Below are 14,405 nucleotides of genomic sequence, written 5' to 3'. Positions count from 1 at the left end.
GGGCCACAAAACAAGCCATTAAAAAATGTTTAGTACATCGACTATGGGAGAGACAGCCACAGAAAAAGCAACAGAAACGACAGCCAACTGCCAAACAAGTTGATGGTGGGCAAAAAAATAGAAGCACAAAATTGAAGGCAAATGTTTAGTGGAAGTTTAGCAGAGTGGCGAAAAGTTGGAGCAACAGCGAAAAAACACGAAAGTCCCCCGGGCACATTTGAGGGGTTTTCCTCCCCATCCCCAACCAATCACCCTCACCTGTCACCTGTGCAAAATGCCGCCAACGGACGAAAGTCCTTCATCCCCGTTTCCTCTGCTCGTGTATCCTTTTGTGCCCTGTTCATGTAAATTGAAAACAGTCGCCAAACGGCATCAAGAAACCGAATGAGGCAATGAACTGGGCTTTATGCGCTTGTGTGTAAATTAAAAATTAACTGTCGCCGGGGATAAATTTTCAAATTGTATGAACGACACGAATTGTAGCAATTGTTTGTTAAATGAATTCATTTTTTTGAGTCGAACAAATACACACGTTATTCAGGAAGTTAGCTGGGATGTATATAGTCAAGAGAAAGAACTTTTAAACCCTGTTTATATTATATATAAAAAAACAATCAAATTATAATGAATATATACATATATTTTAAAGGTGAAAACATTCTTCTACACTTAGCACTTACATAATCTGGTAATAGTGACAGGCTACAGATGTGTTTTCCTCCAACTTTTATAAATTTTCGTTCATATACTTTCACATAGATTCTCAGAGGGCAGTCGTGCATATCTAGAAATAAACTTCAAAGCATTTAACATCTGTCCATTGACCAAGAACGCCCCGACTCGCCGGCGATGTAATCTACACAATGGCATGGCAGAGTTTTAATTGCTATGACACAGCCAAGACACGGCTGACTGGATAAGGGATACCGAGTGGTGACGAAGGGATCGGAATCGGGATTCGGACTGGGATTGGTTGCGGCATCGGCTGGGACCGCTTGCCGTTGTCGTTTTCTAATTTGATAAAGATAAAAATCATTTAGTAAAAGCCCTCGACGATGTCGCCGTCAAATGTGCATGCCCCTGACAGACGGGCAGGCCAAGGGACGGACACCGAAAACGGGACACACCCATTCCAGGACACGCTCTCGCAGCTCCTTGGCTGCCGCTTAATTGAATGCTCATTTCAACGAGGTCCAGCTCCTCTGCTCTGCAACATCGCTGGGTTTAATTGCATTTTTATTTCATTTCCCAGCAATTATCGCAAGTTCGTGTGCAAATTCTATAAAGCAGAGGAGAAGAAACACGGAAAGAAAGCTTATCTAAAATATATAGTCATATTTATTGATTATGAAAATCAACAGACCGAATTTGTTGTATCTATAAGTTAAGCTGCAGCTTTTAAAACTTTTTTCACACACAGAATAGGTTACTCCAATATACAAAAATTAAAATATACATAATTAAAACACTTATTCAAAACTCTAATTAAAAAAATTATGTATCCTTCCTAGGTGATTTTCTCTCAGTGCCGAGTTCAGTAGCTTGAAGCGTTGGGGATGTGGCACCTGCAACATCCCAAAGCCAAGAGGTCAATCGTGTCATGAGTGTATCTGGGCCATGTGCAACTAGTTAGCAGCTTGTGTGAGTGTGCTAAAGTGTGGTCCGGTGTCCTGCGAAACCGTAATTAAAGGTAGCCAGGACTTTTAGCCAGCTCCTTGCCAGTTCCTGCTGATATTTATTGTCGTAGCTGCGCTTTCTGCCCTCTTATTGTCAGTGCAAGTCCAAGTTCCTGCTGTTGTTGTTGCTGCGAGTTGTTAGCAAAGCAATTAGCATGAGCACGGCAAGCAGTCGGCAGAGGATAGATAGAAAGTTGCAGGGGACACGGCGACCATGTCCGGCACCTCGTGAAAGTTTTACACCGAACCCAGGGGCTAAATGCGCCGCACCGAATGCCAGCAAATACGAATTTAATTTATTTACTCTGCAGTGGGAAAAGTGCTGGCAAATAGCCATGTAGCGCTTAACACTCCATAAACAAATCACAAGTAACTGAAACTTATGAAATAGAGATGTACAGACTAATGGCAGTGCATTTGGAAAGCGGAAACGTGATTTGTACTGAATGAGTTTTTAAAAAATTGGGGTGGTGTCAATTGAAACACATGATAAAACATATTAATATTATCTAAAGTTATAAAGCTATGTGACCGAAAATAAATCTAAGCAATAAAATAACCTTAATGTAGGTAATACCTTGAAATTAATAGCCAAGGAAAATGACCCGACCGGTCGTAAAGGCTTGTTTTCAAAGGACACCTCACCCCTTTGATCTACTCTCAACCATTTTCCAATCAGTTTTTCTTACGCCAATTCCCTTTCATATCGAGCTCCATAGGTTTTCGAACCATGGCTTAGATTTAGTGCAACTTTCGCCTCTAGAACCCTAAAGTCTGAGCCATCTCATCACTTACTTCTTTCTTTCGGGGTAACCTTCAGCACCTTTTAAGCCGCTTGCCATGTCCTTCAATGCCTCAAAAATCCCATTCAACCACCACCTCCCGGCGGAATCTGTTGCTTTGTTATCCTGGCCCTCTTATATTGCATTTTATTCACTCGATGGGGAGTTCCTACTCCGCTTGGCTGCATTTCCTTTGGGGGAAATGGGGGTTTGATTTTGGTTTGCTGCTTTTGCCACCGCCAGCTTCATCGTGGATTATGCAAAAAGTTTTTCATTAATGTTGGATTTAGATATTTTTTCACGCTCTGCAACTCTGCTTCCTCAGCCCTCCTGGTGCGAGCATTTTTTTTGCCCAGCTTCCTCGATTTGGGCTCCTCATTTCCCCACAGCTCTTTTCCCAAATCCGCTTTTTTCCTGCGTTTTGGTTGTTGACAACGCAACTTTGGTCCCAGGATACGTTAACTTTTGTGCACCACAGCGTGCTGCAGCGCCGGGCTCAGTGCAATGAAAGTTGGCACCACAAAACACAGATACGTTTGGATAGATGGATAGACAGCTAGACAAACACTTAACAACAGAACCCACAAAGATGCCGCGCAGCAAATTTGCTTCACAAGTGATCTGGCAAATGGAGAATGAATTAAAGGAAAACCCACAATGATTTCGAATGCCGTTTAGTCCGGGAAAATGCTGTAAAAAGATTTTTTAAAATGCAAAATAAAATGTACAAGGTTTTTCTAATTTGAATATAGACGCAATACCAGTCAATAATAACCATTTCAAAAATAATCAAAATTCTTTAGTGATTTGTTCTTCAACCAATTAGTATAGGTAAATGTTCAATTTGATAAATTCATAAATTATGTTTATATATATTTTTTTATTAAATTGTTTGAAGATACCTCTTAGTTCAGTGCACATGCCGTTTTTGCCACATGATTTTTTTTCCCATTGCAACATAACATGGACCTTCTTTCTTTCCCTATATATATTTATTCTTTTTCCGTATCTGGTCGGGGTTGTGTGGTTGTTTCTTTGGAGACACTTTTGCCGCTTTGCAGTGCAAATTGTTGGGTTTGTCGTTCTTTTTTTGAGTTTTATTCTTATGGCATTTTTTGTGCGGTTTTATTTTCCTTTGTGGTGTTTTCGATTTATCTGCAGGCAAGGATTGGGGGACGGGGGCCTAAAAGGACCCATCTTCTTTCGCGTTTCAGCATTTATTTGAGTGTGTAAACTTTTGCTACTTGAATTTTTCGGGGATTTTCCTGTGGCAATTTCACAGTTGGCCATGCCCCATCCCCACATTCCCCCTAACGTTGCCAACTTTGATAGTTTTGTCAAAAGTTTTTATTGCGATTTGTTGCAGCTGCAAGTCCAAGTCTTGTAAAAGTAATGCTTATCCAAAACGAGAAGCAAAAATGCTGGAATTCCCCAATTGATATTTTTGTGTGTAAGATGAGAATGAGGAAACATTGAAGTTTTCAAGGGCATTTTGGCCGCCATGTTGTGGGCTCTCTAAAATATCGCGTGGGGGCTAAGTGCATTACATGTTGTACTTAAAATTGTTGTAGAATAATGCATTTTTTGAATACAAACATAATTTGATGTGTCAATAAAAACAGCTTGGTCAGTTTACTTCTAAATAAATATTTAGTAAGCAACTATGACAGCTGGAATAATTGATTTGAAATATGACATTTAATATTTAGACAATTTAAATTTGTAATTACCTCATATAGATATGAATAGAAAATAATTGAGGTCGAGAAGAGCGATAACTTAGATTACTTTCACCTAATACGAATGTTTGGCTATATTAATAAGATACTTCCTTCACTTGTTATCACAATTCTCGATGACCACCACATCGCCGTAGTTTGGAGGCGGAGTCTCCGGTCGTATCGCCACACTTTCAATCACATCCGTGTAGAATCTGGCCGTAGAAGTAGGAGGTTCGGCTGGGGAACTCGGTTCCCGGTCGCGACTGGTGAAGAGGTTACTCCGACTGAGGCGCCTTATGAGGGTGGCCGTATTCTGATTGATGGTCCGGTAGTACTGACTGCGGGCCGGACGACCAAAGAGCCGGGACACAAAGTTGTCCTGCGGTCCGTAGGGTTGTCGAACCACTGCATGCGATGGAGTACTACGAGGACGCTGGGGATTAGAGCGCCTGGGGTTGCGCGTACGCTGTGGTGACCAGGTGTGGATAGTGGGAAGGCTATCCTGCGAAGGGTTCAAAAGAGCTGGGGGAAACAAACAAGGAAGAACTCCATCAAATATTGGTCATCGATCTAATTGAGCAGACCTACCTGAATCGCCAGTAGCCACTTCCGGGTTGCTTTTCTTTTTGCGCATCTCACAGCAACTCTTGAGGCACAGGGCAAAGGTAATGATGAAGATGACCATGCAAACGCCCGTGGCACCGCCCACCACAAAGGCCAGCTTCAAATCATCCTCATCGTAGGTGTGCGTGCGTATGATTTCATCTTCCAATTGGGTGTTTCCGCCAGCCAGGAGTTCATGACTCACACGCTCCAAGCAAATGCGGTATCTTAGGCACAGTTTCTCCCGACTAACCTCACACACATCACTAAGGGATGACATCTTCTCGTCGTCCTGCTCGCTGTTCTGCACCTCACTGGAGTCCAGATCCCGCCAGATGGACAGCACGGATTGGGGTCCTCGGGTGCTGGGCTCCAAGTACTCCATGCTTTCGAACTTCTCGTTTTTAATGGGAAAATTCACAGCTTCCGCATCCTCCTGCTGATCCTGAACCTCCTCTTCCATGCAGATGCTCATGAAAATGGCCACTCCGCGCTGTCGCAATCCAGTGGCCACTTTGGCCAGAGACCGATCGCAGTTGAACGGATTTTCCTCAACATTCAGTGACGCCAAATTGCGGGGGGCATGGAAATCCCCGGGACTTAGGGTTAACAGTAGATTCTGTGCCAAATCCAGTTGGCGCAATTGAGGCAGGGCACTCAGAAGCTGGGTTCCAAGTTGATTTACCTGCGAGTTGCGCAGATTGAGAGAGCGAAGGGATGGACTTCTTAAAATAGGTCCTTTTCCCAGAGTGGACAATTTGTTGCCTTCCAGATTGAGGTGGATCAGTTGATTATTAGATTCCAGGATATGTTCATCGATCTGTTCCAGGCGATTGTACGAAAGATCCAAGTAGCGTAGTCTGGTCAACTCCACAAAGGCATCCCCATAAAGTGTGTGAATGGCGTTGTGGGCCAACGTAAGATTGAGCAGATGTATGGTGGTCTGCAGGAAATCACAATTGAGTAAACAATAATAATTTTTGTAACGGATTAGTTGTCTACGAAATCGTGGAAAACAAAAACATTTGTATCACTATTAGTTTCTATTTGATAACTTACTTTAAAGGAGTCATCGTCAATGGTGGTTATATCATTGTAGCTCAGGTCCAACAGCTCAACCGTTGTGGGAATTTCTATATTGGCGCTAATCAAGCGCTTTGCGCTGCACAAAGAAGTATATACAATATAACTCAACCGAATTAATTCCCCAAATCCGATGACAACTCACCTGCATACTGCGCGATTGCGCTGGGCGTGTAGATCACAGTGGCAAACAGTGGGGCAAAACATCTGCGACTGGGTCTTGCTCCTGCAGACCTGCAGAAGAACACAGAGCAACAGGCCTACGTAGAGAAGGATCTGCTTAAGACCCAGCCACATTTTGGGTTTTGTAACACATTGCAGGGCCATAGGCTGAGTTCAAATACTATTTGCAACTATTGGAAGGAATCTTCTCAATTACACTTCATCGCCATTTTCGAGATGGTTGGTTTGGGAATGCTTGGTAGTTCTGGACTGAATGAGTGTCCAAAACTCGTCTCTCCACTCACTTCATGACTAACAGTTGAGCTGCTTTCCAGTGGTGGGTTACCTTACTTTAACTGGGTTCCGTCAAAATATTAAAGAACAAATTTCATCCGATTATTAATATGCTCGTCTTGTGCTCTACGCTTCCACTGCAGATAAGATAAGCGTTTTTTTTATTATCTAATCAGCTGATGCGGCTATGTTCGTGTTTCGATGAAAGAGCGCCAAGTTTCGGCCTTTCATTTGTTTGGAAAATGCAGAGCTAAAAAATTTGGGTTGAATTAGGTACTTGCCATTTCCTTATCATCAACTTATTGGGTACTTTTCTTAATGTTAATATATACTTATTTATTTGACCTAAGTGATGAAATCAATCAGTTAAGACGGTTACAGAATAGAATGTTTAATAATCGCTTATCGCAGAGCGTATTATTTCCGTTGTTAGGCCAAATGATAAAAAACGGGGGCAAAAGTCAATGACTGAGAGTTTTATTGTACAAAACAAAAATGAATTTCAAGCGGTTTATAAAATTGATAGGCCTTTTTGACCTTGAAGTTTATTGGTATTTTTACAATTGAATCGGACACTTGTACATGGTATTGAGTCGTTTGACATCGGTATCACTCATCATCAAGCGCTGGCCCATTTGCTCCTGACCCTCTGGATTCAGGGCCACAATTGTCGCTTCACCATTTATGGAAAATGCCAAGGAGCTGTAGTGTAGAATGCTTCCGTAGTCATAGGGCTGATCGAAGTCCCCCACCTCGTCCTCTTCGTACTTGACAAAGTTCTTCTCGTGACCCTCGGAAATGTTCTCCTCCACGATCTTTACGAACTCATCTCGGTTCGGAGAGCACTGCTGATGGTGGAATCCCAAAGTGTGAAGCAGTTCGTGTTGGATGGTTCCCAGCTTGAAGCAACCTGTGTCCAATGCGCCAGGCTTTAGTTTGACGGTTCTTTCTCCTGGCTGATAGCCCACTTTGGAGCTGCATCCTGAAGTGGACGGAAGCACAAAAAGATAGTTTTCCTCATCTTCATCGGCAGGCACAAATCGAATACAAGACGAATACTCGATGAATTCCATGCCAAGCTTTATGTATTCCACATGAGGAGCATCTGAAAAGTAAAATTTTAAATAAAATTAGATTTGTAAATTAGTCATCCAAACCGTATCTTACCAAACTCCTCAGATATCCTATACGGAACTGTGGCTTTTGGCCAGCGTCGTGTCTCGGACAGCTGTCCATTCCGGGCGTAGTCCACATCCATATCACCCTGGAAGTATCCTGCCGTCAGCTCTGGATCTGTTTCCTCATAATGGGTATTAAAGGGTGCTGGAAAAATGCCAGAGCACAGAGTGCCCAGCAGGAATAACTGAAACCAAGCACCAATCATTTTTGACTGAATTAAAGCGAATTAACGACTAATGTACTGCTAATTATCGCAGAATGTTCGCTATTAAGAACTTGTGATTGATTGGCGATAAGATACCTCGTAATATAAAAAAAAGCTAAAATGAGAATTTTCCCACAAAACAGTGTGTGCTGAAGCACTTCCAACCGCTGTTCCTAAGCTTATGAAAAAATTGGTGATCTGGTTTTTAAAAATTTGTTGGGCATCTCACTGCCAAAAAAAAAAATCAAGTCATATTATATGTATTTATATGGATTACCATATCATCATTTAATCAAAAATATACTATATTGTTTGTTTTCTGAAACCCAAGAAGTGTTTAGGATTACAATGTTTCAAGGCGACAATTTTCTTTTAAAGAGATGTCTGAGTTTTCTCCGACTGGACAAGTTGATCGTTAGCCAGCGAAGCTCGAGGCTACTTAGCAGCTCAGCTTGCGCTTCCGTTTGGTCACAGTTCCAGGCTCAGTCCCATTCCCAGACCCATTCTCATTCCCATGGCAAGATGTAATGGCTGAAAGTCCACTTGTCCGCTTTCCCCCATTTCCCTCTAGTGAATCTGCTTCCGCACTTGGTTTGTTGGCTTTAATTTATGGCCATGGCCAGACGATAGCGCCTGAGTCTTCGACTGAGACTTCCACTGCGACTGCAAAGGCGCCTTCTGTCAGTCAGTGTGGGCGTGGCCAGTCGTCGTCACATCCGCTGTTTGTCAGGGGTTGGCTCTGTGGGCCCGCGCCATTTCCACTGCACATCCCATCGTATGATCACCGCAATGGGAAACAAAAATGGAAACTTTTTCCCACACATTCTCAGCTTTTGCCGCTCGGGATTTTTCAGTTTTCAGCTATAGCCAGCCGGGCTGGTCCGTCGGAAATAGTTAACTTTTATGCGCATTTCAAATCGGAAAGTTTTGCATTCAAACTTTATTAAAATTACGCTCGATGCACGTCCAATTGTGCCTGCCATCCAACTCCTGAACAAATCCACTCCGAACTGTTGGTCGCCATCTTCAATGCCATTGTCGCGAATGTCCTCAGAGGTTGGTTTTCTTTGTTGCAATGGCGTTCCGAGCTAACTGGGCATTTGGACATGGAGCTGAAGTAGGACACATTGGATAAGTTTAAGCCACTTAAATTACGATGCTGCCCGATAGGAAACACTATACTTTTATCTATTCCGCCTAAAGTTTAGAATAGAGAGTAAAGCTTAAGAGTAGTTATAAAATCCTTATTAAAAAGGTTTCAATTTATTATATTCAAAATTATTAATTTTGTAATTATAAATATGTTGACTAGTAAAGCTGATACCTTGTATACAAAGAAAGGCATACAACTGATTTGAATTATTATGTTGAATAGATTTTTTGGATTTGATAATATATATTTTCATTAAAATAATTTAAAGATATTTTATATATTTCTAGGAAATAGTTTGGGGTACCGTCCTAGGTAATTTCGTAATTATCTCGAGGCAAATTCCCCCTCTAAATTTGAAAGTGCATTCCATCTTCCGCCATGTTGAAAGTAAATTCTGCAGTTTTTCCCCACTGCACATTTGCATTGTTGTTTTGACTGCCGGCGCCTTTTTGTGCCCATTCCCGAATCCCTGTCCCTCTTTAACCCCGCTCTTGGTCAACAGTTCCCGCACTAATGACCGACATTGCTTCCTAATTACAAAAGTTTTGCATGCACTCGCTGCAAAAGGGTGGATGGCCGAATTGCTTGCCGAAAATGGCCAAAAAAAATACAACTTTTAAGTTTATTTTATGTTCTTTATTTAACATTGGAGCGCTTAAAGTTGAGCTTTTCATTTGGCTTTTAGTGGCCATAACTAACGACTCCATTAACCCAAGGCGGCCGCAATACACATGTTTGAGCAGTAAAAAAGGGGGTAAGCAAAACAGCAACAAAAATTGCTTGACCGTAGACGAGAAGCACTAGCACTCAGTACATTCCAGTTGCACATATGTCATGTGACACATGGTGACCCAGGAACTGGCCGGATCCCGATCCTAGGTCCCACTCGTTCTGCCCATGGGCCGCACTTAATGATAAACAATGCTTGCGGTCAGTTTAACAAGCCGCGCTATTACCCTGCCACTCAGCCGCCCTTCGTCCTTGGACAACCACCCCTTGCGGCAGGACCAACAAGCCCACCCGCATAACGAGTGGACAATTTACACGCTGAAACTGAACGACAGCGGAAATCGGGTGGCAGCGGGTGGACTCGTTGATACCTACCCATTGATCACTATACCTTCGAAAAACGTCAAATCTAGTTTCTTATGGCTGTTGTGAGCGCATTTTTTAAATCAGTTTTACAAAAGTCTTTAATAAATAAATAGTGCAACAATTAACCAATGTCATTTATAATTGCTTAAATTCTAAATACACTTCTTTAAAAAATCTGCAGCTTATCCATACATACATGTGTATAACACCCTTAAAGTCCACGATTCCCTATAAATTCCACAACAAGTATAGAAGGCCAACCAAGGAAAAGAAGAAGCGACAAAAACAGCATGCTTAAAAGAGCAGTAAATGAGAATTTATCCACTTGCTGACCAACGAGACGCCTCCATTCCCATCCTCGTCCTTCAGTGCCACGCCCCCCATTCGCAGACGGAGACACAAAAACCGGGGCGGAGATATAGGGGGTGTATAACTGGCGGACACACGCACATCGTAAAGTTTTAATCGGATGTTGTCCAGCTTTACATGACGCCATCTACTGGCTTAGAGTGCAATATCCTGTGGCACGCGATAACATCGAGCAAAAGAGTTGGGTGGCAGTGGCAGTGGCCGAGACCTCGTACAAAGGACGATGGGAGGGATTTGGGCAAGGGTGCAGGGGGGCGTTGCCGGTGTGCGAGAGCGGCCACCCTTGTTTATGCGAAACGCCCGGCCGAAACGCTTCTGGCCCTTTGCTTTTTGACGGCATTTGGCATTGCCACTGCCACGCACAACAACTACAAGGATCCGCCAGGATGCCCAGCACTTCCATCTATGGTCCACAAAGTCGGCACAGTTTCGGGCCAGGCTACAGATACAGTTATACAGATACAGATGCCAAGGCTAAAGCCAAAGCAACAGCCGCTACAAAGGCTTAAAAAGCGCTCAACACGAGAAAAAATGAGCGGAACACTGGAAGGGAGAAAGACAAAAGGAGTTTCTTTTGAAAGCCGAATTACTGTGGCTCTGCAAAGCACTCAATTGTTACAGTTTTTTATCCAATGATAAGCTTTTAGTTCACTTTTTATTGAAGGTTTTTTTTGCAATCTAGAAGCAATCGAATTTTTAGCAGGGAAGAGCAAATATCTTTTATTAATTAAAAATATTTGCTTTTATTTTATTTAAATTGGGTGTTTATATCTATGTATAAGTTTGTACATTTAATTTGCTACATTATATATACATTGCTAGGCTGTATGTTGTTGACAGGAATGACCTTTTGCCAAGAGAAATATCAGACGAGGGGCGATGGTAATTTAAATTTATAAGAAATATTCCCACGATGGCTTTATCATGCATTATTTGCACCTTAGCCTGTTGAAGAACTTCGACGTCAAGTCAGCATGGCGACAAGCCTCATAAACAATACATTGTATCCTTGCCGGCAAAGTGCATTCAAAACGGAAGTGAAATGTGTGGCTCTCGTTGTTTTCTGGACTTTGGTCAGCCGCTTGGCTAGACGCACACTTGGCTGGATGTCCAGGATTGTCGAGATTTTGCAGAGCGGAGTGGACTTCAGCCATTACACACGAAAACAACCCACTGAACCACCAAGGCAACGAACCTCGTTGTCATTGTCGTGACAGGAAATTAAGATGAATGTGGCGAGCAAACTGCAGTTTCTACGCCGGGGCACCAGCTCCTCGACGCTCGATGGTGTCCTTTAAATTTCGCCCTCAGCCCGCTGTTGTGGCCCTGTTGCCTTATTGTCGTTTTTCTATTCGGTTAAACAAGCGAGAGACAGACGGCTGCCTCTTAAAATATTCATAACACAAACTGTTGCCACTATCTCCAGTGCGGTCCGCAGCGGATGCAGGCTGACCGGCACAAATGGCATCGCTGGGAGTAATCCGGGAAAGCTGGAAAAGAGTGCGAAAGTTGCGCTTTTGAATTAATTGATTTTTATGAATTTGTTAAGTGAGTTTTTCATGCAGCAGTTGTCAGAAGGGAGTCTGCTGCGGCTGCGGAAATGTTGGCTTTATAAAAAGTGCAAAAATATGTCACGAATTAACAATGCTTTAAATGACAGAAATTTGCGAACGGTTAGTAATTGATACGGAAATTTATTCTTGTTTTTGTAGTTTTCCAATTTTGGTTATGAGCTGAATGCTTGTTTAAATAATATAAACAATCACGTTAAATCATTGTTTGGTGCTCATTAAATGTAGAATAATAAATCAAACTTGACATGCTTATGTTTGTAAATGTGTAAATGTAACACTAAAATAAATTGTTATACTGCGTTGAATGGAAAACATAAAATATTAATTTAGTTACACAGTAATGTTGTAATGTTAAAGAATAAATTAACGTGCCCAGCCTGCTAGTGTAGCATGCCCAAAATGAAACCTTCATATTTAATCGCGCAAAATTTTTGAATAACAATTTATATATTTTAAATAAGTTTATACATTTAATTGGATTGTTTACCGTTGCTTACATCATTACCTGCGCTTAATAACCCTCAATAAGCCCCAATTCCCCGGTGGTGGTCCTGAAAGTTGTCTCAATTATACGAGGACAAGCCATTACATCGTAAATGAGGCAATATTAATGTGAGACTTTCAAATGTTTCCGTTTGGCTTGGAACTGGAGGATAATAACTTAATTGAGCCATTGCACGCATGGGAGACTTCATTTAAAAGTTGAGAAACTGTCATCGTCTGTGCTCCCGTCTAATCCCTGGTGCATATATAAGTCGGAGGAGAGCAGCCATTATTCAACAGTCTTGACTCCATAATGGTTCGTTACGTGCCCCGGTTCGCTGATGGTCAGAAAGTAAAGTTGGCTTGGCCCTTGGCGGTTTTTCGGTTAAATCACATATTCTGGCCATTGGATCCGAGCACGGGGAAATGGGGCCGATATCTGGACAAGGTTCTGGCTGTTGCGATGTCCTTGGCATTTATGCAACACAACGATGCAGAGCTGAGGTACTTGCGCTTCGAGGCAAGTAATCGGAATTTGGACGCCTTTCTCACAGGCATGCCAACGTATTTGATCCTCGTGGAGGCGCAAATTAGGAGTCTTCACATTCTACTCCACTTCGAGAAGCTTCAGAAGTTTTTAGAAATATTCTACGCAAATATTTATATTGATCCCCGCAAGGAACCCGAAATGTTTCGAAAAGTGGATGGAAAGATGATAATAAACAGATTGGTTTCGTCCATGTACTTAGCAGTTATCTCGCTGTATCTAATCGCACCCGTTTTTTCCATCATTAACCAAAGCAAAGACTTTCTATACTCTATGATCTTTCCGTTCGATTCGGATCCTTTGTACCTATTTGTACCACTGCTTTTGACAAACGTATGGGTTGGCCTTGTAATAGATACCATGATGTTCGGAGAGACTAATTTGCTGTGTGAATTAATTGTCCACCTAAATGGTAGTTATCTGTTGCTTAAGAGGGACTTGCAGTTGGCCATTGAAAAGATATTGGTTGCAAGGGACCGTCCGCATATGGCCAAACAGCTAAAGGTTTTAATTATAAAAACTCTCCGAAAGAATGTGGCTCTAAATCAGTTTGGCCAGCAGCTGGAGGCTCAGTATACTGTGCGGGTTTTTATTATGTTTGCATTCGCTGCGGGCCTTTTATGTGCGCTTTCTTTTAAGGCTTATACGGTAAGCAAAAAACAATAAAAATAATTAAACTCTGAAAGTTCTCTTAAAAATGAAAATACCTATAGCTTTTAATAACTTTTTTAATATTTCCAACAGAATCCTATGGCCAATTACATCTATGCTATTTGGTTCGGTGCTAAAACAGTTGAGCTGCTTTCTTTAGGACAGATTGGTTCCGACTTGGCCTTTACTGTATGCCAAACTATATATTTCTGGTATCTATTATTATGTTTTTTTTTCCATACAGACGGATTCTCTCAGCACAATGTACTACCTTACCCATTGGGAGCAAATCCTGCAGTACTCTACAAATCCCGGCGAAAATCTGCGACTACTAAAGCTCATTAACTTGGCCATTGAGATGAACAGCAAGCCCTTCTATGTGACAGGGCTAAAATATTTTCGCGTTAGTCTGCAGGCTGGCTTAAAAGTAAGTGAGAAATGAGTGCAAAACCATTTCATTGTCAGCTCTTTTACAGATTCTGCAGGCATCCTTCTCGTACTTCACATTCCTCACTTCGATGCAGCGACGACAAATGAGCAATTAAATAATTCACATTTTTTTAATGGCATACTGCCTCCTTCTGCGACTCTAGTCCGCTGATACAAATGATTGCATATTAAAAGTCAATTATTGGTGAAATAATTTTAATTAAATTAAATTGATAAAAGGAGCTGGCTTACACGCATCATTGACTTTTCCTTTGCTCTTTTTCCGTGTCAGTGTGTGCGTGTGTGGGAATGTGTGAGCATGTGAGAATGTGTGTATGTGGGGGGGTGGCGGCGCCTGGAAATATGCAATAAAATATTCATGATTTCTGTGCAGCAAAA

The 14,405-nt window shown here is 42.0% G+C and overlaps 3 protein-coding genes across 5 annotated transcripts; 1 reads left to right on the top strand and 2 right to left on the bottom strand.

Annotated features, from left to right (window-relative positions):
• Positions 1–3,787: 3,787 nt before the first annotated feature.
• Positions 3,788–6,303, bottom strand: LOC6611383. Its single transcript, XM_002035892.2, has 4 exons — positions 6,011–6,303; positions 5,842–5,944; positions 4,768–5,725; positions 3,788–4,701 (listed from the first exon to the last, which is right to left on the bottom strand). The coding sequence occupies exons 1-4, from the start codon at positions 6,190–6,192 to the stop codon at positions 4,292–4,294; spliced, it is 1,653 nt and encodes a 550-aa protein (XP_002035928.2). The 5' UTR covers positions 6,193–6,303; the 3' UTR covers positions 3,788–4,291.
• Positions 6,304–6,831: 528 nt separating this feature from the next.
• Positions 6,832–7,720, bottom strand: LOC6611382 (seminal metalloprotease 1). The gene is made up of 2 exons (XM_002035891.2): positions 7,489–7,720; positions 6,832–7,426 (listed from the first exon to the last, which is right to left on the bottom strand). The coding sequence occupies exons 1-2, from the start codon at positions 7,703–7,705 to the stop codon at positions 6,879–6,881; spliced, it is 765 nt and encodes a 254-aa protein (XP_002035927.1). The 5' UTR covers positions 7,706–7,720; the 3' UTR covers positions 6,832–6,878.
• Positions 7,721–12,633: 4,913 nt separating this feature from the next.
• LOC6611380 (odorant receptor 35a) lies at positions 12,634–14,259 on the top strand. 3 transcript variants are annotated; one of them, XM_032719418.1, is made up of 4 exons: positions 12,637–12,899; positions 13,671–13,766; positions 13,822–14,004; positions 14,054–14,259. In XM_032719418.1, exons 1-4 carry the CDS (start codon positions 12,693–12,695, stop codon positions 14,120–14,122), a joined length of 555 nt encoding a protein of 184 aa, XP_032575309.1. In that variant the 5' UTR covers positions 12,637–12,692; the 3' UTR covers positions 14,123–14,259. The 3 variants fall into 3 exon arrangements, with proteins under 3 accessions (XP_032575315.1, XP_032575309.1, XP_002035925.2); XM_002035889.2 differs by having other exon boundaries at positions 12,637–13,574; XM_032719424.1 differs by lacking the exon at positions 13,671–13,766 and having other exon boundaries at positions 12,634–12,899.
• The last annotated feature ends 146 nt before the right edge of the window (positions 14,260–14,405 follow it).

The sequence above is a fragment of the Drosophila sechellia genome, chromosome 2L (genome assembly GCF_004382195.2).
Source record: "Drosophila sechellia strain sech25 chromosome 2L, ASM438219v1, whole genome shotgun sequence".
Classification (NCBI taxonomy): Eukaryota; Metazoa; Arthropoda; class Insecta; order Diptera; family Drosophilidae; genus Drosophila; species Drosophila sechellia.
Note: the sequence above shows the minus strand (reverse complement) of the source record. Positions and strands in the feature narration are given on the sequence as shown.